Genomic DNA, 21,947 nt, shown 5'->3' on the forward strand with positions numbered 1-21,947 from the left:
ATGTTATGCCCTTTTCTCATCTTTAAAGGTTTGGAGACACCTCGTTACAAGAAATAATTAATATGGAGAGTTTAGTTCGGTTGAATTCCTATTTTGAGCAGTTCAAGGAAGTTTTGCCCGATGATTGTAAGTACTCAGTGACTTATAGCAGGTAGACCTAGTATTTTTCATTTAAATAGCTGATTAGTTTGTATCAAATTAATTGTTTAAATGTTGAAACTACTCCAGTTTCAATGGCACCAGAGCAGTGATGAAACTGTGTTGCAATTTCAGAGTTAAATAGCGTTATATAAAATGATTTGTGGCTCACTCTGATCGAACTTTTATCCTTCTATGAGTGGTATATTTATTTATAAAATGTATGGCTGCTGGGGGAAAATTATACAAGTGAATATTTTCACGGCTGGTACCATGGCAGAAACTCTGCCTGCTACTATGGTAGTATTCGCCACATGCATGAAATCTGTTGTGAGATCAAGACACCACACCTTGGACACACACCATTCCTCCTGTCTTTTTCCTTTTAAGCTCCTGTGAAATGATAGCATTTGTAGCCAGCGAGGTTGCTTCAAAGAGTGGAGAACCAGTTGCTAGAGCAGGTATGGAGGCTGCAAGTCAAAATTCCACCCTGTATGAGGGCAAACTTCTTGTACATTTTTCTTATTCTTTTATCTGGAGGCAGGGTGTAAGTATATATGCGTGGAACCACAAAATAAGATAGAAGTTAGTTGGCACAACTTTGAAGTCACAACCTTTCCTTTTTCCATATACAAAAACCATTGGGTTCCAAACCACGTTTATGGGATTTGCATCAGACACATACACACAAAAACAAATACATAAGCATTCGAAAGGCCAGTAACAACGCTAGGGAGATCCCTCCTTCCCCAAACTAAGGCATGTTATCCCCTTCCTCCCTTGCACAGAGGAACATGGGACACTGCCCATCTTTTTAATCACCGTCGGGCCAGATTGCATTCTTAGTTATACTGGATTTATCCTGGTGCAGCTGAGAACAGCATCTGGCCCCCTGTCTCCAAGTTCCCATTAGTCCTGTGTAATCATATTCTGAGAAGACTTTACCTAAAAAAAACCCTACATTTAATTTTAATATTTTGGTGCCACGTTAAATAATAAAAAATAATTAACTTTCAATATCCTGTATCAGAGGGATAGCCGTATTATTCTGGATCTGTAAAAAGCAAGAAAGAGTCCTGTGGCACTTTATAGACTAACAGACATATTGGAGCATGGGCTTTCATGGGTGAATACCCACTTTGTCAGATGAAGTGGGTATTCACCCACGAAAGCTTATGCTCCAATACGTCTGTTAGTCTATAAGGTGCCACAGGACTCTTTCTTGCTTTTTTCAATGTCTTATTTTTCTTCTCTCTTCGTTCTTCTTTGTTTTCTTCTCGGTGTGAGGAGTCATTCAAGTCATTTTTTCTTCCCTCTCCAATTGTGTCCTCTCTTGTTTTGTTCACTCCTCTCCCTTCTCTCTCCCTTGGCTCATTTAGTTCTGCCTCTTGCTAGCTCTCACTCTTTCTTTCCCAAGCATTCCTTATCCTGCAGTCTGTTTTCCTCCCCCTGCGAGAGACCAACTAAGCTAGAAAGAACAGACCAAGTCCTGTCATCTTGTTCACCAGTCTTTATCTTCTTCTGATCTTCCCTAGTCTCTTTCTGACACTCACTGCAGCTCCATCTTTTTTTCATTGTCCCTCCCCTTACCTTCAGAGTGTCCTCCTCTCCCACACCTCTCTTGTTTGTGTACTTTGTAGGGCTGGAAGGAGGTATGATACTTTCAGAATTAAAACCCTAAGACACCTTTGTGATAGTGTCTTTTGTCATTTGAATGACTATTTCACAATGCTAAAGTACATCTTATTGTTAAAAGTGGGGTCTGGTGCCATAATTCCAGCTTCCACCTCAATACTACCACGTACATATTTTCTGCACTAGAAGCTGTCTTATAGTAACTTAGTGTTCCGAGTAAATTTATCTTGAAGCATAGAAAGTGTCACTAATATGCACTTTGAGCAAAAGAACAGCTTTGATAGTGTCTAGACCCATTTGGCTTTTCTCTTCACTCCAAGTACCATTCATCACACTGGTTTTCCTGCCACTGGACTATTTGCTCTGTGTTTACCAGGGATAAAATCTGCTTGGTATTACAATACATCTTGAACAACTGTTTTGTGATTATATATTAACCAGATACTCTGATTAGTGATGTGAAAAACTGGGAAATTTCAGGTGCCTCAAAAGAAGTTTCTGGGACATCGTGTGAAAAGCTGGGGTAAAACCAGGTGTGTGCTTACAGGAGGGAACGAAGTGAGGGCAGTTCTCTTTCTGCTTCTGTTCCAAGCACAGAGCGGCAATATTTAAGTAGGGTTACAAGCTGAAACAGGCACTATTTTCCATGAGCCCATGCCCAGCTCAGGCAGAGCAAGGAGAGTGTCTAACAATTTCCCCAGCTGACGTGGGGCTGCAAAGCAGATGGTTGGTATCAGTAACTACATAAGTGCAAAGGATGAGTGGCCATTGGGGAAACTGCTGGTCCTTTGTTCAAGGGACGAGTGCTCTGGGAGACACAAGATCACTTAAATGGAGACTCAGGAGGAGTCAACCAGGGTAAATGCGTCCCAGAAGCAACTTCTCAGGTTTTCTGCTATTGTCAGAAGAAACTTCCTGCAGGACCCTCCAGACTTGTAGGATCCAAGCACTTCAGGATCGCTGAAGCATGAATTACTCCTGGTTGGAGAGAGGATATGAAGTGTGTTTCTCCTGCATTTTATCCTCTTGGACTGTTGAGAAACATTTGGAATGGCAGCCTGTACACCCTCCCCACAGCAGGCAGTCTCTCTGTGTAGGGAGCCAGCAGGGTAGACCATTAGGAGTAGCTATTCTCATGACTTGCTTGTGCCTTGGTACCATTTGAGAGAAGAGACGTGGTCCAATAACTGAATCACATGGTTCACAGCATGTTTATTTTGTCAGATAATAATTCTCTAACAGTATATATCACCTCATTTATCCAGTTGCAGCTTTAGGATGTGTACAACGATGTAGTAATTGCTGTACAGGACCTTGATACTTATGTACTAAATGATATATAAGGCTTGGTTTATGAATAGAGATGACTATTGAAATTTCCATGGCATTTCGAAGGGCTGTTTCCTTCAGTAGGAAGTCTAATCAAGGACCTTAATTAATTTTTAGTTCAGTACTAATAAACAATCCACAGAATGCTAAGTCCTGCAGGGAGAGTGCCTCGCTTCACTCAGTAATGGCTTCTCTGACCAGCTGAATGATGCTGACAGGAATCTGAAAGTTTGTGGATACTGTGATGTTGGACATTGAAGGGAGGACAGAATGTAAAATGAGATTTCCAGAGTTCTTGCAGGAACAGGTCCAATCCACTATGGCCACTTGAGGAGGGAAATATGATACCCAACATATAGGATAGTAAACCGATCCTGTTTTCCTGTGTGATTACTTTGCACTCAGATTCTGGTTTCCCAGAAACTGAATTCCTGTGAAAATGTCATTGTGTAACCAATGGCCACTAACAAATAGGAGTTGTTTTTATTTTGTAGGCCTACCTCGTTCTCGTAGTCAGACGTGCCTGCCTGAACTGTTAAGGTTTTTGGGACAGAATGTACATGCAAGAAAAAATAAGAATGTTGATATTCTTTGGCAAGCTGCTGAGGTATTTATCATTCTAATTATTACCACGCTCTGACAGTATTTTTTGTATATATACAGTATATACTCCCCTTTCTTCTTTCAAGTTTATTTTTGTAACCTATATTTCCAAATTTCCCAGTTGTCTTGCAAGTAGATTTTTAAGTGGCCCCTACCTCAAGTCTCTAAGGTTGGAAAGGAAAGTATCCACTTTTAAATCCAATAAATTCTTCACACAGATGTTAGAGGGTGTTTTGGTTGAAGGGTTGGAAGATGTCTTTCCACAGTAACTCTTGCACCATTCTCCTCTGGCCTCTAGAATAATAGAGACCAGTCTGACAAGCAGATGTCAGAAATCACTAGATTAAAAATGTAAAACACTATCTAAAAGCTCTGTCAAAAATTAAAGACAAATCTTATTATCATCTTGGTGAAATATCTTTCCAAAATAATTTTTTCTCCCAACACCATAACTAAAGGTACAGTGGTTCCATCACGCTGCCTCTAATACTAAGACTTTTGACATCAGAGATCTAAAATGTGAGCTGATGCAAAATGCAATTTCTATTACAAGGGGGCTGGGGAGAGGGACAATAAGTGTGTTCTCTTAGCCAGAGTGTTTCCCACAAAGAAGAAATGATGAATTGTATATCCCACCTCTAGATATGCCGGAGACTAAACGGTGTTCGATTTACAAGTTGTAAAAGTGCCAAGGACAGGACAGCCATGTCAGTGACCCTAGAGCAGTGTTTGATCCTGCAGCATGAACATGGAATGGCTCCTCAGGTCTTCACCCAGGCACTGGAGTGCATGAGGAGGTAAGAGTTGGACTGCTCACTAGTCACTTATTCCTAATTCAGAATCCATGTAAACTGCAGATGAGTGGTTGTCTCTTTTTGGGAAAGGATCAGTTCCATCAAAAAATAAAGTAAAATAAACCCCACAGGCTATAGTTGGCTGTCAGACCATCTCTCTTAAATTCCTTGACCTGTGCAAAGTAAAATTGATTATTGCCAAATTTGCACAAGGTGCTCTTTAAAGGGCAATAAACAATTTGTAACCTTAGTTTTCGACAGCGTATTGGAAGTGTTCAGAGAAGCACATAAGAGAGACCTTTCAAACAGACTGTCAGTGCTGAGCTACCAGTTGAGCATAGAAGACTAATGCCTACTTGAAAGTCACAATGATTGTGACATTCCCTTGTCTGCCATTATGGTGCTATCTTTTTAATTTAGTTTTTGATCAGGAGGTTTTCTCAGAGATGACCTCTCTGTTCTTTCTTATGTGAAGTGTATGCATCTGCAGGTTGCACTGGTTTGCTATGCTTACTCTTTAGCAGTGAAACAGTTTGCTCACTGGGCAAATTGTCATTTTGAGTGTTTCATGATACAGCAACCAAACCCCATCAAAACCTGTCAATGTTCTGTTGTCATATCAATTTAACTATGTTCTGTATTCTGAAGCAGCAGACATGTTTGCCGAGTTAAATACTAAAAAAAACAAAAAAAAAACAAAAAAAAAATCTATTTGTTGTTGTTCAATGCCTTGTTTCAAGCACTGCTGGAAAACGCCATATTTCACATACCAAAAGAAAGGATAAGAAATCCAGTTTTAGTCTCTATTAATGTAGTTCAACAATGCTGTTGAGTCCTGTTTTTGACATTCACTCTTACTGAACATACTGTACTGTGTGTCTTCTCACCAAATTCTCTAAAGTGTTCAATTCTCTTATCCTTTCTGTATGTTTTTGCTGTTTGACCCTTTCTTATTCTTCAATTGCCTACAAGAAAATACTTTACATGATAGCAGCTGCAGCCTCTTAATCTGCTAAATTTTGTTTTTTAAATGATTTCACTCCTAGATTTTATTGGTTGCCTGTAGTCTTTCTTTTTCTCACTTAGTTTAATGGCTTTGTGATACTGGATTCATTCATGCTATGTATGAAACTTGTGCATTTAAAGACAAGTTATCCCTTGATGTTAGAAGTTGAGGTATCTTGACACAGCACCTTAAGTAGTAAAAATGTTACAAAGTACTATATGGCAGAAATTCTGTACAAAACACCAAACAAAAGGCTAGTAAAGCCAGACACCCCCAGATCTGAAGTCTGACTGTCATTCAAGGTATTTGGATCTAATCTCAGTCAGCAGTATAATTCCTTTTTAGTGTAACTAAATTGGATCTTTTCAGTGGTACTAACCATCATTAAAGGATAACATGGAGGGAAATTGATCTGTTTTTAAAATAAAATTTTGCAGTTAGTCTTAGGCCACATTCAAGTACCAGATTAGTGAAGAATTTTCCTCCTCCATTTCTCTTTCCTTCGTAGAGTTATTCTCACTATGAACGTTTCACTTTGTCAAATGTGGGGGAGGGATAGCTCAGTGGTTTGAGCATTGGCCTGCTAAACCCAGGGTTGTGAGTTCAGTCCTTGAGGGGTCCACTTAGGGATCTGGGGCAAAATCAGTACTTAGTCCTGCTAGTGAAGGCAGGGGGCTGGACTCAATGACCTTTCAGGGTCCCTTCCAGTTCTATGAGACAGGTATATATCTCCATATATTATAAATGAAACACATACTATTAGGCATAATGTAGTATGTTCCAAATGTAGAATTTTTTGCTCTTTAGGAGTGTCTGCATGAGCCTGGAATAAGTCTAACTAACCTGGATGCCAGTGGTATTCAGTTTTATGTTACATGAGTTGGTAAAGAGGTGACTTGCTATGGCCTGGTCTTCCCTAGAAAATTGTCAGCTTAATTTTGTTGCTCAGAGAAGTGAAAAATCCATATCCATGAGTGGTGTAATTAAGCTGATCTAATCCCCAGTATAGGCAGCACTGAATCGATGGAAGAATTCTTCTGTCAACCTAGCTACTGCCTCTTGGGGCAGTGGATTACCTAGGGCGACAGGAGAACCCCTCCTGTCAGCACAGGTAGCGTTTACACTAAGTGCCACAGTGGCGCAACTGCAGTGGTTCAGCCATGCTGCTGTAGCATTTCAAGTGTAGACAAGCTCTACATCTCCTGTTCTTTCTTTTTCTTTTCCCATCCTTCTCTTCATTTTCCATTCTCTGGTTTTCAACCTTGATGTATGTCTTCCTGTCACTTTCAGTGCTGCTTCTTCCTTCCTTCCCTCTTCTTTACCTCATGTTGTCTTCTCTCTCTCTCCTGCCCCATATTCTGCTTCTTTTCCTCTCATCTTCCAAGATCAAAAAGCTTTTCCTTGTCTCTCACCCAACCCATTCAGTCTAAGCTCTCTCTCTAACACTGATCACATTTTCCATTCAGTTCTAGCTCTCTGTTCACTGCCTCCCCTACTCCCACCCAAATCCATTTACATTCCCCTCATCCACTCACCAGCATTCTCCCTCCATTTATTTTGCCCCCAATACATATTGATTCCCACTCACTTATCCCAAGTAAATTCACCTTTTCGTACCCTAACTTCACATATACACTCCTCCTCAGTCCACCACCATTCTTCACCAGCAGCAGGCCAGGCAGAGGAAGTTGCTTTGAGCATTTTTCTATGCCTGCTCTCTTTCCAAGGGTTGCGGGGAGACAGAGAATTTCATCTGTCCACCTCATTCCTGCTTACCTGTGGGACCTCCAGGAAGTTCCTAGCTGCCAAAGAGAATTGAGGTTGCTCAGCACCTTGCACAGAGGCACTTGTTACTCACAAGATTAAGCCCCAAAATTGCAGGTGTTTGTGGCTTTCACATTGAGAAGGACAGTAGTAAGAACAGAATAGTGATCTAAAACGAAGAGCTGGGCTGAGAAACCTCAGCTAACCTGGACAGGTGTTCTCTGCTGTTGGCCCTCTTGGCTCAAAAACAGTCTGGGCTGTGAGGGTCCATTTGAGACGATTATTCTGAGTCCTGGGAATTCCCCCACTGCCCATTGTCCGCAGTTGCGTAAATCAAACACTGCTCAAATGTGTGTTTGAAAAGCATTTTGAGAATAAGCATAATTCAATTTGAAGCACAATATCTGATCTGTTGCATTGTAATAGACAGATCAGAGGCTGTTTAATTCACTGCAACTCGCATTGAAGCATGTTTGAAAGGGTCAAATACTACAATGGTTATTCATGTTCAGGTTGCTTTTCAAAGCTTCATTTTTTTGCAGCATGTGGAAGCATGGTAGGGCAGCATGGAATATTGCTTGGCCAATTGAGAGAATGAACATGGAAAACCATTCTTGTTCAACCTACATGTATTTCTTTTCAGTAGACTACAGTATTTTTTCTTATTTTTCTCTTTTTATTCTCTTTCTCTCTCCTTTTATCTGTAATTGTGGTGATTTTTTTGGCATTACTCCACTCTTCCTTTACTCCATGTTTTGATTTTGTTGTGGCTTCTTCCATGTTTTTCATTTCACTTCTTGGTCACCTTGTTTTCCCATCTCTTTTGATACATGTGTTGCATGTCTGCCTTCCTTCCTGTTTTATTTTCCCTTCTCCCAAACTTCTTCCTTTTCACAGCATTGGAACACGGGAGGTAGTCACCCAGAAGAACTTGAGTGGCTTGGTGCCCATCCGAGATTTCGGGCTAGACCCCAGCCTCCTCTACTCTTTTCCTTTACTAGCTCTGAGCCCCAATTTACTGATTGTGTGGCTATTTCTGAGCGTAGCATACCTGGTGGCCCGATTACGTTGCAAATGAAGACAAGCTTAAATAAAACAAAAATAGATAAAGTGCTTAAATATGTATTGCCACCTGATACCTGCTGGACAAAGGAATGTGTCATAGCAATGTCTGCCAAGAATTATTATTATGCCTTACAATTTTACGTTTATATTGTACTAAACTGTAAATATACATCAAATTATTTTATCAAGAGGAATTGTATTGAAAGTTTAAACCACTGTTATGCTTTCAGTGCTTGTAACATAGTCTGAAGTTGGCTGTTACCTCGTTACTTTAGCTGGCCTGAAGATCAGTTTCTCTTACCAAATATTTCTCTTACATTCAGATCTAAGAGTCTCTCTCATATATACAGTTTTGTGTTACTTGTTTCATGTATTCCAGAGAAAGGAACTCTGTCTGAAAAGAATTTATATCTTTTTGTATAATCTTTAAGTGTATGCTAACCTTGCCTTTCATTTTTATGAGGTAGGAAGAGAAAAATTTAAAATAGGTGGGGTTTATAACAAATGTAACTAAATAAATCTGACACTTTCTACTTCCATTTCAAAGCATAATCGCTAAATTACAGTAGTAAACAGTTTGCAGAACCCATAGTTTTGTTCCTTTCTCATGTTTAAATCTATTTCAATAGCATATACTGTACCCGCTCAAAAAAACCCTTGAATTGCAGTGTACTGCATGCAATATTATTCCATTATGTTTACTGGTATACATTTCTGTAGCCTATTTAAGTGACTGACTCTCAGAAAAGGAGAGTATGTAGTAAAAATAGACTAATAGTGATCCGTTGTTCTTTTATTCCTCCTTGGGGAAAGAGGCTCCGTTTTTAAATTATAAAAAAGAGAATTCTCAATCAGGATAATAACTTATAAATTAATTATGTTGACATATAATATACCAGGCAAGAAAAGAGGTATATTAGTTACCTCCCTTAGTGTGGTTACACTGAACTACAAAGGCAAAGCATTTGGGTTTTGTGCAGTGACAATAGGCAAAATATTACTGTTGTTTCTATTCTTAAATATTTGCTATATGTGCACAGATATTATGGTTATGGGAGCCACATAAGTACCTGGGTAAACAGATGACAGTGAGTTAATATGTAATTTCTATCATCATTATAATTAGCCCAAATAGGCACATACAGCATTCAGAAAGCCTAGATAACTGTAACTATTATATTCATTTTGATGTTTTTAGAAGCATTTCTGACCAGTAATAATGCAAGATGAAAAAGCAGCTATGTAATTTTGAGTTTAGAATAGACTCTTAAATTCAGGAAATGTTTAATTTCCTGTTATAACTAAATCAGAAAGTACATGGCTATATTTTCTTTTATGTCTTCACCAAATCAGATTGTACAGTACAATGTCTCCTGACTTCCATACCCCAGATACCCTCTTTTATGTTTTTTTAAAAAGGCGAATCTATTTAAATTTATATTTCATTTAAAAAAAACAACCTGGAATGAATTTGGGAAAGCTTATTGCTGATGAAATTGAAACCATGGCATTCCAGTAATGGAAAATACAAAGCTGATTGGTGGCAGGTATAAATTACTCTGCATCTGCCACTACATCTCAGTCCTGATCTTCACACACTTCTAATTCTAGCCTTATTTGTCCCCTGAACAGCCTGCCTTTTGTGCCAAATTCTGTGTTTTTATTATGTGAATAAGCATCCAGTACAGACAAAGGCCTTGATCCAGCAAAATGCTAAGCACGCTAGCCCAGTCTGGGAAGTATGTGCTTAACTTTGAACATGACAAGTCCCATAGAAGTCCGTGAATATTCATGTGCTTAAAATTAAGCATGTTTAAATGCTTTGCTGGACTGAGACCAACGTGCTCATCGTCTTACAAGATCGAACTCTAATTTAAGAAGCTGATTAGTCTCACTTTGGGTTAAACCCTAGGCCTACTTAATTCAATTTCATTTCTTTGGGCCTAGATTTCATCCTTTGTGACCTAGGCTATATTTAAACTCAGGTCTCCAAAGCTGAAAAGCTTCGTGCATTCTGCCAACATACCTCGACCAGAAGAAATTAATTCTTCACAAAAACTATCACATAATTAAGATTCTGGTTCTTCACTACAGTCTCAATCTTGCACAGTGCCTGAATTCCCAATATACTCAGCGGATGCTCAGTTGAGGAAGGTCAGCACTTCATATGACTACTTGACACCTTGCTCGATCTGAACCTGTGCATAGGATCTCTAATGAGGAGATGACTGTTATGTCATATCGATGACAGTGTAATAAACATAAGTGCCATTAGCTGAGATGTATTAAGCAGCACAAGGTCTCCATTCTTTGCATTTTAGAACACCTTTTAGTAACTTTGGGTGGTGGCATGAAGGAGCAATACTGTACCTTTACAATTCAGCTGGTTACCTTTGGGCAGGAGGTTTCTCATTCGTTTAATTAAATGTTGACAGGTACTAGGGTTAAGGTGTGATATATTTTAATTAATTTAAGGCAAAGATAACCCCTACATTTAAGGTAAAAATAACAATTATTGTTATGCCTTTGTGGTCACATATCAAAATATATTTTAGATCATATTTAAGATTATACTAAAGGTAGGACTAAAGCTAATAAAATTAAGGAAGCTCGATACCAGTTGGTGTAGTATTCTGTTACCAACTCATTCAGTTGTGTCTAGGAATCTCGATGGTGAAATAGGGATTTATGTTCACTCTTACGTCACCTAAGGAAAAATAAGTCATGAATTAATATTTCTGGTCTCCATTGTTTCTAGTCAAACAGCCATGTCCTCAGCTGATATAAACTGTCATAGTTCCATTGACGTTGATGATATATAGCAGCTAAAAATCTGGCACAGAAGATGATACGTGATAGCACATTATATCTTGTCTTCACATTCTTCACAGGAGGGGGAAAAAGCCCTTGCAGCACCATTACTGTGACTCACTTCAGACGTGTGCAATAACTGGTCATGGTGGGATGAATTCTGAACAGTGCTAAACTTACCATTGAATACCCTAACTTTCTGGTTTGTGTCCCTATCATAACTCTAGTCCCAGATTTGGACCTTAGCGTCCAAAATATGGGGGTTAGCATGAAAACCTCCAAGCTTAGTTACCAGCTTGGACCTGGTACTTGCTGCCACCACCCAAAAAATTAGAGTGTTTTGGGGCACTCTGGTCCCCCTGAAAAACCTTCCCTGGGGACCCCAAGACCCAAATCCCTTGAGTCTCACAACAAAGGGAAATAATCCTTTTTCCCTTCCCCCCTCCAGGTGCTCCTTGAGAGATACACAGACACAAGCTCTGTGAATCCAAACAGAGTGACTCCCCCTCTCCGTTTCCAGTCCTGGAAACAAAAGCACTTTCCTCTTCACCCAGAGGGAATGCAAAATCAGGCTAGCAAATCCAACACACACAGATCTCACCCTGATTTCTTCCTCCCACCAATTCCCTGGTGAGTACAGACTCAATTTCCCTGAAATTTCCCAGTAAAGAAAACTTTATATGAAAAAGAAAGAAAAATACATACAAATGGTCTCTCTGTATTAAGGTGACAAATACAGGGTTAATTGCTTAAAAGAAATATGAATAAACAGCCTTATTCAAAAAGAATACAAATCAAAGCACTTCAGCACTTATATTCATGCAAATACCAAAGAAAAGAAACCATATAACTTACTATCTGATCTCTTTGTCCTTACACTTAGAAACAAAAGATTAGAAAGCAGAAACTACTTCTCCAAAGCTCAGAGAAAGCAGGCAGGCAGGCAAAGACCTCAGACACAAAATTCCCTCCACCCAAAGTTGAAAAAATCCGGTTTCCTGATTGGTCCTCTGGTCAGGTGCTTCAGGTGAAAGAGACGTTAACCCTTAGCTATCTGTTTATGACAGTCCCATGCTACTGTCTCTTTGTGACATTACCCAGGGTACAATATGGACAGCTGAACAGCTTAATTTTCTAGCCTGGGGTGTCTTTTACCCTTTGCTGTCGGAACATCCATTCCTGGTCTGTTCACACAGCCTTAAGTATTCAAAATCACTTCCAGATAAATTACATGAGCGCTCTGACCAGTCATTCATGAATTACGTATAGGGCGACACCGACAAATTCTTAGTCCCAGCCTTGTTCCTCCAGAAATCTGCATCTCGTACTGCTCAGTACCCTTCTGTACAAGCTCATAGGAAGTCTCTCATTTCATCAAAGGAAAATGATAATGTACCAGCCTTGTCATCCCAAATGGAGCTTCGCATATACTGTAATCCAAACACACTGGTTAAGATAAAACAATAAGATAAGTTTATTAACTACAGAAAGATAGATTTTCAGTGATTACAAGTGATGATGCGTAAAAGTCAGGGTTGGTTACAGAAGAAAATAAAAGAGTAAAATGCAAGCTAATACCTAACTTAACAAGCTAAGTGAACTTAAAACCAAAAGGTTTTGTCTCACCATACGCTGCAGTAAATTTCACAGGCTGGGTCTCCTTTCAGCCTGAAATGCTGCCCCCTTAGTTCAGTTCTTTGACAGTGGTTGATATTATGAGCAGAGATAAAGGAGGAATGAGGTAAATGGGAAGCCACAGTCTCTCATTCTTATACCACCCTCCCCTCTTTGAGGATTGCCCCCAGCTGGAGTGTAGGTGACAAGTAGTCTATCTTATTCACACCTTCCCATTGCTGGAGACTAGCTGCTTAAGCAGGTGATAGCTGTTTAACACCTGGCTGGAGTGTCAGTGTGTCTTTGTCTCTGAAAAACTTTTTTGGGCCTGCTTTTCTTAACCTTGCAACATGTATAACAATGCTATACAGCCAAATCTTATAATTTCACATACAATGTTGATGCACGCATTTTACCAGGACAATAATGATCAGCAAACAATAATGTTCAGCAGATTGAGTTTTCAACTGATTTCACAAGGCATACTTTGTACAAAATTTATCCTAGCCTTGTAAAAGTGGTGAACATAATAATATAGACCATTGCACAATTAAACTTAATGTTTTAATTACAATTAAAAAAAAAACAATTTGTCCAAGAAAAGGAGAGAAAATGAAAGCAAATCATTTATGGAAATGTATTTTAATAACTCCTTTGAAGCAATTCAAGTCCATGACATGAAAATATATTCAAGAAATTTTCACAATATATCTCACTCACTTAATTGGCTGTAACAACTTTTGCGGTATTTTGTGTAAAACACAAAATAATGGTGTAATGTACATATTGAGATCCATACTATTAAAAAATAGTTACTTCACATTTGTAGTAGGCAATCCTCAAACTTTAAATAGGATGGCTTTAGGAGACAAACTTAAGAATGCTAAATGCATTTAAAACAGGCAACAACTAATAAAATTACAGCCAGTTTAATTAATCAAAATCAAGTAAGTCCAGCAATGAGCATAAGCCAATGTTGGAAGAAGATTTTTAAAAGTAAACAAAACTCAAAGCAACCTTTTAAGTTAAGTCACTATGGTTTATCTGGGGTATGTTATATGCTGCTTTTCATCTGTCTTTAAAACAGGAATAATGTAGCCTTTGAGCCATAAGATGATGGTATGTACATTTTGCCATCAAGCTAGAGCATTAAATCATTATCATTATCCATTTTTACCTTCTGCAGTAGAGAGAAGAAAACATTCTCATGAGAATCTAAGTTAATTTGTAACCTACATTTTTTAAAAAGTGCTTCCTCTTTGTAAGTCTGTTTTTGGAAAACAAGGATTTTGCATATAATCAAAGGGACTTTGCAGTAGATTTCAGAACCATTATATAGAAGCCATATAGCTGGGGTAGCTTTCATTATAGCACAGAGCCTACTCATGGTATGGAGCAACTGCATAGCAACATTTAAGGTTTGCAATCTAAACTCTGAGCAGTTTTGTGGGATGACAGTACATGGAGCCAATCTTTTTTGTACCCATACAAAGCTGCGGTTTCAGGATTTAGATTCTGCTAGTACAGTTTGTTAATTTTCAAATTAATTTGTGCATGCAAAGTTATCTGAAAAGTCATTATTTTTGTATTCACTCTTTAAGTAAGCTTTGATAATACTGGCATACAGGGAACAATAAAATTATTTTAAAAATTCTGTTCAGAGATCAGCAGTTTTTCTTTTTCAACTTAATTTACTAACAGATTAGCAGAACTGTATTTCAGCAGGTTTTTTGGATTCCACGTGCAATGAAATGGCATTTAAACTTCTCAGTAAAAGTACCCTGAAATACATGAAACCATCTCAAATATAAAAGGTTTGTTCCATTAGATACACTGCTGCTTTTTAGAAATGCAAAACTAGCAATTAAACATAGCATGTGTCCATTCTATGTGCTTCTTAATAGCATTGTTTAATGATCCACCATTTTTAATATTTGCAATAGCAAATGATCCAAACATCCATTGAAACTAATCAACTTTTTTTAATGCTATGAAATAACCAGTTTATTTCATCTTAGTTTAAGTCTTTTATTTGTTTATTTTCCTTTTTACTGCTGTCATTTTTTGTGCTTGTTTTTTTCCCCAGTGAGGGTTGTCGAAGAGAAAATACAATGAAGAATGTTGGATGTCGCAAGTATGCATTTAATTCCCTGCAACTGAAGGCTTTCCCAAAGCATTACAGGCCTCCAGAAGGAACTTATGGAAAAGTTGAAACATAAGCATACTGTGTCCTGTAATTGGCTGTTCCATTAAAACAGGGGGATACACTCTAGTTTAATATATGAATCTGTCATCAAGATAAGATAACCAATTTTTGTGCATTTCACTAGGTTATATTGAGCATGTTACTTTATTGAATTGGAATTTATGAAGATTATTCTGACACTTTAGTTTGAGATTAGCTTGATGACGCTCTGCCCGTTTAAATAGCCTTTAGTGTATGTAAAATGCACAAATACTGTAGCACTGAATAATTACCTAAATGGAAATAGCTTGGTACCTCCAGAATGGTCAAGGACTTTATGAATGGCACTTAAGCAGGTGTTTCACATAACATCTTTTTATACTGAGTTAACTTGAGATTAAGCTTTTCGTAATACTTTTTAAAACTGAGAATAAAACCTCAGTGTTGTAAATAGTAAATTAATTGGACCCTGGGCAGTCTGATGAGTGTAGAATGAATTGTTACAATCGGGCAACAACGGTTTAATTTTTAAAAAAGAATGTCAGCACAATAAAAGTCAGGAGCTTAAAATGTTTTACTGTGTATATATAATGCTCTCTTTCATATATGGAGTTAGTAATATACAAAGCCAGATACTGACATGAAGTCTTACCCTGCTCCAGCTCAATCCAAAGCTCCCATTGACTTTAGTGGGAGCAGGATTGGACTCATAATCACCTTATTTGATTTCAGAAACTTTTAAAATTTTTTGAACATTTATGTGGTAGCGCTCACTACTAATCAAATGCAAACAAACAAAATTCAAATACAGTTTTATCTCCCCATTACTTATAGTAACTTATAGTATAACAGGCAAGTCAGTAAATTTCATAGTATTGTGTATTAAGTAACACATTTTTCCATGGCTTTTTATATCACTTCAGGTCAATCATGTTAGTATCTGAAATTTTTTTGATGATATTTTCCATACCTGCTAACCCAACAGTGCTCTGTAAATGCCCACCACTGCCCAATCATTGTATAACAAAAATGTGTTTCTGTTTAGCATTGCATTTTGCCCAGCTGAGCTCTGTCAGAATAATGTGCAAGGATTATGATTATCATAACGTATATTTCTGGTGAATCTAGCAATGTCCTATTTTGATACAAAGTAACTGTTAATGTGTTAAAATCTCATACTTATTCCATCTCATGACTAAAATGACCAGATAAGCATCCAATAAGAAATGTTCAACAAATTTCCTTGAAAATAGTCTCTGTAAAGGGTATACATTCTAAAAAATGAATGTAAACATTAATTTCCAGATTTTATGAGGATTAATCTTCCCTAGCCACATTTAGCCCAATATACAATAGTCAAGTCCTCCCTCCACTTTGGATTCTAAGGAAGTAGGCTTTAGAATGGGAAATACAGTCAGTTTATTCAGAATAGAATAGCAACAGCCAGGTATGTATGTGGCAGTTCCTTATTTCTTTCTCTGTCTTCCTGGTGTTTGTGTGTGTTCTCGCTGCTCTGTCGATCATGTTCATTCTGCTCCCATATACATTCTGGGGGTTTAAGTACCGTAGTTTTCACGTTTTGCTTTTTGCTGTTCAACATTTAATAATGTGTCACACATGCCAGTTAGACTGTTTTGCTGAACTAGCTTTTTATTATTATTTCAACCTTACTAAGATAACAAAATGACAAATATTGTGTAACATATGCATAGGTCTAGAAGTCTGTAAAAAGTATTAATTATCTTGCCCCTGTTTTGAATAATTAATTTATGGCTATACCATAAACAATGCTTGGGAACTCCACTTGCTCTGTTCACCCCAAATGAAACAACCTGTGTTTGTTTTTTGACAATGTATAAAACAAATACATGTAAAAAAAATTTTTTTTCAGTAAGGATTCTTTGGATCTATCATTCATTCTGTTAAACCTGCAATCCCTATTCCATTAATAAATGCCACATTTCTTTTTGTGTAATCTGTACTCTGTAGAACTCAACAGTTTCTCACTGGTGACATTTAGTTGATCAGTTTATTTCATATATTTTTCAATCATGTAGTTAAGCATATATATAAATTCTTACATTGTTACACAGGAATGCTGTGTTTAATTTTGGAGGGGGAATAATGCAAGAGAGTTATTACAATTACTAGAGCTGTTCACTAGTATTATGGACTCCTTAATAATTAAATTCACTCTAAATTATAGTGGCCTTTATTTATTTTGTATACACACTTAATCTAAATGATTCCTAAACTCTTTATGTGCATGCTTTTTGCTCACCTTTTTAAAGCAGTGGAATACCAAACTTAAGTACTGCATTATTTTGTGGAGAATATTCCAATTTCAATATACTTCATGTAAAGCATCATTGTTCGGCTAATAGTTTATATATACAACATTGCTATTACATGCACATAAATAGGCTTGCTTAGAGGGCATATTGAACAGTAAGATTTTGAGCAGTTCATCTAACAAGAAAAACTGTGAAACTTTAAACGTATAGGAACCTTCACATGAGAGTTTAAGCTTTTCTGTTGCACAGGAAAGACATTAAGGATTATTGTAAAATGAAGTTCTGTCTAATGTTTTTTTTAAGTACTTTTTTAAATTATAAAACATACTAAGGTTAAAAAAATGTTGCCAGGTATGTTCTGTGTATGTTCTGTGAAAGCACCCACAGCACAGTTGCCTTTTGTTTCATTTATATATGTAAAGTTATTGTATAATACAATACTGTTTTGTCCCAACACCGTTGTATTTGCCAAGCTTTGTGCACTGAAATATTTTTATTTATTTGGTTTTGGGCAGTATTAATATATCATAAACATATGGTTAGTGTTTTATATATTCCTAGTTCATCCAATCCATGTATGCTGTATATGTGCTCGTCTTTAGGATGAAAAAATAAAAAACTGACAAGAATATTGAGATGGTGATTTGTTTTTAAATGCATCAGTTTAAGATAAATCAATACTGTCAAGGTCTTTGGCTCCAAACTTGACCTATCTGATAACATTTATCTAATGGGGAAGGCACTGGATCTTTTATGGATATGTTTTACACATTTATATGAATAAAATGGAGCTATTTATTTTTTAGATCATGCGAAAACATTGTGTACACTGTAGAAGAATAGCTGTCTGTGTAGTTAAACCAGACACAAATTCAGTCTAGTATTCTGGGTAGTCTCCACAGTGACATTTAGCAACAAGCTAAATGAGGTGGTTTATGCCACCACATCTCCACAGTTTCTCTAACTTCCCAATCCATCCTCACTCTGTTTGCTGCTTCCCTTCTATTATATAATCTCTTCTCTTGTTCCTGCTTCCACTGCAGTCAGCTTGGCTCTGGAACAACTTTACCTATTTGATCCCTCCCTGTTTCCTCTGCTACTTCCCTGCCCTGAATAGACTGGTATTCATTGTTTACATAGTACAAACGTTCTGCTTGCAAGTCCCTTTCCTCACCATCCAAATAAATTAGATCTTGAGGGGAACAGGGTCCCTTTTGAGTGCGTGAACTTCATTTTGGTTTCAGTTGCAATAAATTCTGTATGAATTAAGCAAAAGCTTTTCATGTTCACCGCATTATTTTTTGTTTGAAGAATGGCAAATGCAATTGTATTTGTTTTTGGAAAGATTATTTTTCTACACACAATGGAAGGACAACAGTAACAGAAAACAACCAAACAATGTTCAGCATCATCCAAAATGGGGAAAGAATACATAATTGCCAAGTGTAAAAATTCCTGATTGGCGGAAGGCAAAAAAATCATTAGTAGGCTTCTAGCTTGATACAATAAAAGTATTTATCTGTGTCCTTTTTAACATGCTTTTTTGAATCTATATAAAAATTCCATTTTGGATTTGATGTGGACCCACAGAAACAAGGATATCCTGGGCTTGACATCACTGCTGAGTTAACTCTAGTTATAACTCGAGTGTTGCCTCTAACTTGAGTTAAGGTTTGTGTGTGTGGCGGGGTCTCAAGTGCAGTGGGGCTTTCAACTCAAGTTGACTGGCCTGAGAGTGGATACATGTTACAGCCTGAGTCAGCACCACTCATCAGCTGCTGACATAATCGCTTTGCACAGCGTGGAATCAGTGTGCCCTTGCGCTCACTTGAGCTAAGCTAATTCAAGTGTTGATACCTTGAGTTAACTCTGCAGCGAAGACAAGACCACAGAGTTCACACTTCCACCCCAAGCTTCTTATCTTGCTGTGCTTATGCACGTGGGCTCTGAGATGGCTTCAGACATTGTGCAGCATAAATTGCAAAATGGTCCCTAAGCACGAGAGGATTAGTTACAGATGAAGATGGAACTTTAACACTCAAGTTCTTTATTTTGTGAGATGAAGTTTTATCTTGACTATTTGTGCTGGAGTTTTGTTGTTGAGTTTTCTGCTTTTAAAAAATATATCCCACGTACAACTGTATAAGAGAACCTGTAAGACACAAGAGCTGCCATATTCTCGTTGGATGTAATTCATCCCTGTGCAGCTTAAGAGAGAGCTAAGTGGTTCTTATGCCTTATGCGAGCCCTCAAATGGTAGAGTATTTCACCCATTGCACGTTATCTTTCTGCACATTAACGCAAATTCTTAGCACACAGTTCCATCAAAACAACAGCATAAATATTTATGGATCTGGATTATGCAGACAGAGAAAAAATTAGGTATAACATTGTACAGTATGCATTAAATTTGCTACAAAAGTGTATTAATGGTGCAGTTGTTTTATTGACTGGAATTTGTGTAATGAAACTACAACACTGTTTGATGTAGTTATGCTCTTTCAAAGAGTCCCCAGAGACAGTAGTTCAGATTTAATACACAGTCCTTCAAGATTAAATACATAAGTATCTCATTCATTTCAGTAAAACTTTGACATATTCCTTGTACCCAGGTGTTTTAATGGATGGGGGTGAGGGGGAAACCTGATCTCATCAAAGACTAACTTTTTTTTTTTAAGTGAGAAATTGTAGAGCCAAATGTTGCCTCTTTGCAGCCCCATGTATGCTTTTCCATGTGCAGGTTATTCCTGCCAGGAACAGGTGTATTCTGTGGCAAGTTTGTGGAACCACCATTGGATCAAGACATAAACCTCTTTTAGGAACAACTACTCCTGAGATGAAGTTGGCATGGAACCAGAACTGATACCATTTCTTCCTTCTGATTCTCCTCTTGGCCACTGTTGTTTTTTTGTGAACATATAGGTCAAAGAGAGAATTTGGACTTCTTTATAAGGATGTGTATTGCACTTCAGAAAGGTTTTATATACTACTGGAGGCCCCATAAATAGCTTAACAGGTAAACCCCTTTACCAGTTCAAAATATCTTTTAAAAATGTCTTAATGTTGATAAAAGAAACTTTTAAATTGATGCAATATGGAATGGGCAAGATAAGAAACCACAAAAAATAGGTTTAATGTGAAATACTCAGCTCTTGGTTTTTAACAAAAATAAAAATATTTAAGATTTCCAATCAAAAGAATGTGTAGATTTGTGTGTGTAACTTTTGCTTATGTTGCTGCGTAACTTCTTGCGTAAGTGTTCAAGTGTGTGCATGGTGTTGTGGAGAATGCTGTCTGAATATGTTCTGTCTGTATTTGGAATTCTGCCATTTAGGGAAGGTATCTTCATTTTGCTGTATTTGTTAATTCATTTTGTAATAACCATATTGTTTCTCCATTGATGAGATTTCATCCACTGATTACTTGGTGTAGAAAGGTGAGTTCCCATCCTTCCAGTGTCCAAAAGAGAAACATGTTTGGCTACACCATTGCCATCATCGTTCATTTTCCTAGAGGTTGTGTGAACTGAAGAATCTTCAAACTGTGGCTGGGAAGGCTCAGTGCATGTTTAATTGTGCTTACTTAGTCTCCCAAATTATTTTAAAGTGCAGACACGTTTCTTGCTATGTCACTGCAACTCGCATTCCCTGTGATTTTATTCCACTGCTCCTCAAATTTCCATTTGGTAGTGCAACAATTATCTGTGGGTCTGAGGCCTATTATATGGAGGCTCTCGGTAGCTGATGACATAGGGGTTATTTGTGTAATGACGGCCCTTCATCTTTTACTTACTTGTTTTTTCATATGTTTTGCCAATATTAAACTTTTGTTATTTGATGAATAGTTCCATATATTTATGGAAATATGCTTATGAGTGAATATAATCTAACTGGAATATGCTTTATTCAAAAAGTCTCTTGTAAGGTATCATTACAAAGCTTATGATCTACTGAGTGTGTTCATCCTATTTGTTTGCATGTATTATTTCTATGTTAGGAGAATGGGATATAAACTTGTATTACGGATGTAAATATGTTAGGCTTCTGAGTGGTGGTGAAGCACTGGAATAGGGTGGTAAAGCACTGGAATTGGGTTATCTAGGGGGTGGTGAAATCTCCTTCCTTAGAGGTTTTTAAGGTCAGGCTTGACAAAGCCCTGGCTGGGATGATTTGGTTGGGGATTGGCCCTGCTTTGAGCAGTGGATTGGACTAGATGACCTCCTGAGGTCCCTTCCAACCCTGATCTTCTAGATTCTATGTTAAGTGGAAGCCATTAAGGGTGGCTCAGAATCAATGAACTGTGAATGGGTTTGTTTAATTGCAAGCTTTCCTGTGTACCTGTCTTCCAGCTACTAGGTAATGAAGAAGGAGGTCTTACAGTGACATGTGATCATGTCATCTGAACTGGAATCCATGTTAAACCTGGGACTTTTCCATTTAGAAGGAGGGGTGGGGACCCGGAGAGATAAAAGATTCCCACCTTGAGCCAAAGCTATAAAAGGGTCTGGAACAGAACAAAGGGGGCTGCCAGTCATGAGAATCCCTTAGTTACCACCTGAACTGGAGCTAACAAGGACTATACCAGGGGAAAGGTTTGAGCTTAGACTAGGAAGGCGCCTAGTCTGTGAAAGAAGTTTATTGGAACATCTCTGAGGGTGAGAATTACCTGTATTCAGTTTTTTAATGCCTTAGGCTTAGACTTGCATGTTT

The 21,947-nt window shown here is 37.7% G+C and overlaps 1 protein-coding gene across 15 annotated transcripts in view; it reads left to right on the forward strand.

Moving 5' to 3' along the window:
* INPP4A (inositol polyphosphate-4-phosphatase type I A) overlaps window positions 1-17,867 on the forward strand; it is a 192,930-nt gene extending 175,063 nt beyond the window's left edge. For 9 of the 15 annotated variants that reach the window (XM_030570774.1, XM_030570742.1, XM_030570824.1 and 6 more), the window contains 4 exons: window positions 29-126; window positions 3,597-3,709; window positions 4,348-4,502; window positions 8,167-11,420. In XM_030570774.1, coding sequence (XP_030426634.1) covers window positions 29-126; window positions 3,597-3,709; window positions 4,348-4,502; window positions 8,167-8,347 — 547 coding nt within the window. In that variant the 3' untranslated portion in view covers window positions 8,348-11,420. Of the gene's footprint in view, window positions 1-28; window positions 127-3,596; window positions 3,710-4,347; window positions 4,503-8,166; window positions 11,422-14,845 lie in introns of those variants that run through there. The other 6 variants (XM_030570810.1, XM_030570838.1, XM_030570820.1 and 3 more) reach the window with 2 other exon arrangements.
* Window positions 17,868-21,947: the final 4,080 nt, after the last annotated feature.

This window comes from Gopherus evgoodei, chromosome 1 (genome assembly GCF_007399415.2).
Source record: "Gopherus evgoodei ecotype Sinaloan lineage chromosome 1, rGopEvg1_v1.p, whole genome shotgun sequence".
Classification (NCBI taxonomy): Eukaryota; Metazoa; Chordata; order Testudines; family Testudinidae; genus Gopherus; species Gopherus evgoodei.